Source organism: Neltuma alba, unplaced genomic scaffold (assembly GCF_004799145.2).
Source record: "Neltuma alba isolate B1F8T4 unplaced genomic scaffold, ASM479914v2 tig00000695_pilon, whole genome shotgun sequence".
NCBI classification, from domain to species: domain Eukaryota; kingdom Viridiplantae; phylum Streptophyta; class Magnoliopsida; order Fabales; family Fabaceae; genus Neltuma; species Neltuma alba.
Genome location: NW_021632149.1, coordinates 1,443 through 4,393, shown reverse-complemented (window position 1 = coordinate 4,393; position 2,951 = coordinate 1,443). Strand labels below are relative to the sequence as shown.

At 33.6% G+C, this 2,951-nt stretch overlaps 1 protein-coding gene across 1 annotated transcript; it reads left to right on the top strand.

Annotated features, from left to right (window-relative positions):
* Window positions 1–1,505: 1,505 nt before the first annotated feature.
* LOC114744398 (ethylene-responsive transcription factor ERF019-like) lies at window positions 1,506–2,298 on the top strand. The gene has a single exon (XM_028932574.1). It carries the CDS (start codon window positions 1,525–1,527, stop codon window positions 2,071–2,073), a length of 549 nt encoding a protein of 182 aa, XP_028788407.1. The 5' UTR covers window positions 1,506–1,524; the 3' UTR covers window positions 2,074–2,298.
* Window positions 2,299–2,951: the final 653 nt, after the last annotated feature.

The window sequence follows — 2,951 nt, the reverse complement described above, 5'->3', positions numbered from 1 at the left end:
CTAATAAGGACGCAAATAAGATTTTAAAGGGGATAGCGTGGCATCAATACGTACAGCGCGCGTGGGCCTTGTGAGCACATAGTTTAGGAGCCTCACAAAGTTTGTATCTCATACTTCATCCTTCCACTTGCGCTAAACTATGACCACCGTCCCCACGACCTTTATTTTGACCTAGCCACCTTTAAACTTTTTCTAAAAAAGTTAAGGAAGTGATTAGGTCATTTTTAGTTTCTGATTTGGAATTTACAAATTTGAGAAATTTTTATGTGTTTCACCCAAAAAAAAACATATTTATATATATGTATTATTTGCTCTTAGCCACACCGTAAGAAGAGATGGGATAGGATGAAAGGAGAGGAAAATTTGTAATGACTTTAATTTAAAACTATATATATAAATGTGAGATAAAAATATTAATAAAAAGAATAAATATGAGAAGAGAAGGAAAAATTTATTAAAATTATAAAATAGATTGTTCCCATCTCTATTTTTCAAAATCCAACTTGTTAAAATTTTCCCCCACTTGTCTCCTCTTAGACCAAACAAACTCTAAAATGTAAGACAACTTTTAGAACCGAAACAGAGGGCAATATGAACTGTTTGGATTCTTTTTTTTTTCCCTCATTTATTGCTGGTTTAATTCCAAAATAACATTTAATTCTAGCCATTTACTCATTTATTGCATTGAAGGGCAAAATTGTAAATATATTTTTTGAAAAGAAAGATAAAGAATATAAACACAAACCTTATAATGCATTAAAATTAATTCCTTCATCACGATTTTCCTTTTTTTCTTTCCCTCATTATTCTTGAGCTAAAATAGCATCCAATATCTTGATGCTACTTTTTAGTAGCATTCAACACACTAATTTTGTTTATAGTTCTAAGTTTGCTTATAATTTTAGGTACTAAATATATTATAAATAAGATTATAATATTAAAAGTACTAGAAAAATGATATTAAGATACTAAATGTACCATCACTAAGATTTGAATGTTTCATGCAATTGAGAAATAACATCAGAGTATAGTATAGTAAATGCTACTTTATCCTTATTCTCATTATTATATTTTTCTCCCAGCATTTTTCAGCAAAAAAATTGTTCAATAAAACATTTAATTAAAATATTTCTATCAAATTGTCATTGATTTGTTAATTGCAAGGGAAAATATCTAATTTAGGAGATAACAGAGACTAATGATCTTCATTGACCTAAGAAAAATTATAAGGCAGAGCCGTGGAGCACAGACACTATCAGATTATCAGATGTGTGGTGGCCAAAGCATTTAAGTGTTTGCTTTGAACTTTGAATATTTTGACTCTCCGTTTTCACATTTCATCTCATGGTCCACCTTCATTAATTAACACTTGCCCCCTGCCTTCTTCAAAGGTCATCATCGTCTTCTTCAAAGCCTATTTAACGCTCCTCTGATCTCTGGTTCTCCTCACAAACACTCACAGAATCACCATTCACGACTCACAAATCATTTAATCCATACGCACATCGGTCCATTTCTGGTTTGATGAGGTGTGGCTGCGGCGACGACAAAGGAAGCAGCGCCACAAGCAGGGACAGCGCCGTCCAGTACAAGGGAGTCCGGCGAAGGAAGTGGGGCAAGTGGGTGTCGGAGATTCGAGTGCCGGGGTCACAACAGCGGTTGTGGTTGGGCACGTATACTTCGCCGGAGGCCGCAGCGGTGGCTCACGACGTGGCTTTCTACTGCCTGAGGAGACCGGCCTCGTTGGAGAAGCTTAACCTCCCGGAGATGTTGCCTTCTTGTTATGTCTGGCAGCAACCAGAAATGTCGCCGAGGTCGGTGCAGGCGGCAGCTTCAAATGCCGGCATGGCAGTTGATGCTCAGAGGATTGTTGAAGCCGAAGAGAAGAATGAGAAAAATGATGAGCACAGAGAAAACAGAGACATGAATGATGGGTTTTGGTGGGACTGGAATGGTGACGGCGGCGGCGGTGCTGACGGTTATTTATGGCAAGGAATCGCCGGCAGTTATTCTCAAGGAGAAGCATCGAGCATTACCGTTGATGATTATCTTCTCGATCTTCAACAATCTTAGAAATTCCGATTCACACATAACAGGGCAATCAGATTCTCTGAAATTTGCTTCATTTAGAGAAGCAGAAAAAGTGAATCTGTTTTTTCTTTTCTTTGTGTTTTTTTTTTTTGGCCAGCACTAAGTGAATCTGTTTTATTTCATAGGCTTTAGTGTATATCTTTCATTCTTTCTCCGATTTTGTTGTACAAATCATGAATGTATTTCGAAAAGGGAAAAGGACCACGATTGAACTATTATCGTCTTTTGTGTACAGTACACTGATTATAAAATTCTATTTATAAATCACTTTTAATATGTTTTATTCATGATAAAAAAAATTTTATATTTCATTAACTCTTATTTAAAATTTAATAATTTTTTAATTTTATCTCTATTTAATATGCATTGTACCTCATATAAATAAGGTCAATACAATAATAAATAAAGAGTAAAATTATATATTCATATAAAAAATTTCTCTCAATGCCTTATAAATAAAACAAAATATGTCTTTTTTCTTTGCCATATAAATAGGACCAAAGGATTATATACTACCCCTACGCTCAATATGTTTAATATAATATTATAATTTTAGTTGACTAATATGAGAAAATTACAAAAATTACATAATTACTTAATTATAACAAAATTTACATGATCTTTCTAAAATTAAAAGGTGCTTATAGGAGAGGACAAGAATGAACCTGTCTCGATAATTTGGAGAGAACGGTTTTTCCGCCCCGTGTCCCGTTCCCTTTAGCTTTCGTTGGATTTCTTTTTACTCTTTTTAAATTGAAAACTAGTTTTAGACAAAGTATAAAAATTTATGATAAAAATTATATGAAAAAATAAATAAATATGAGAAAATAATGACCAAGAAAGAATGCTTTTATAATCTT

Bases quoted from the DNA above. Each gene is read 5' to 3' on its own strand.
- LOC114744398 (XM_028932574.1), top strand. From the start codon at position 1,525: ATGAGGTGTGGCTGCGGCGACGACAAAGGAAGCAGCGCCACAAGCAGG.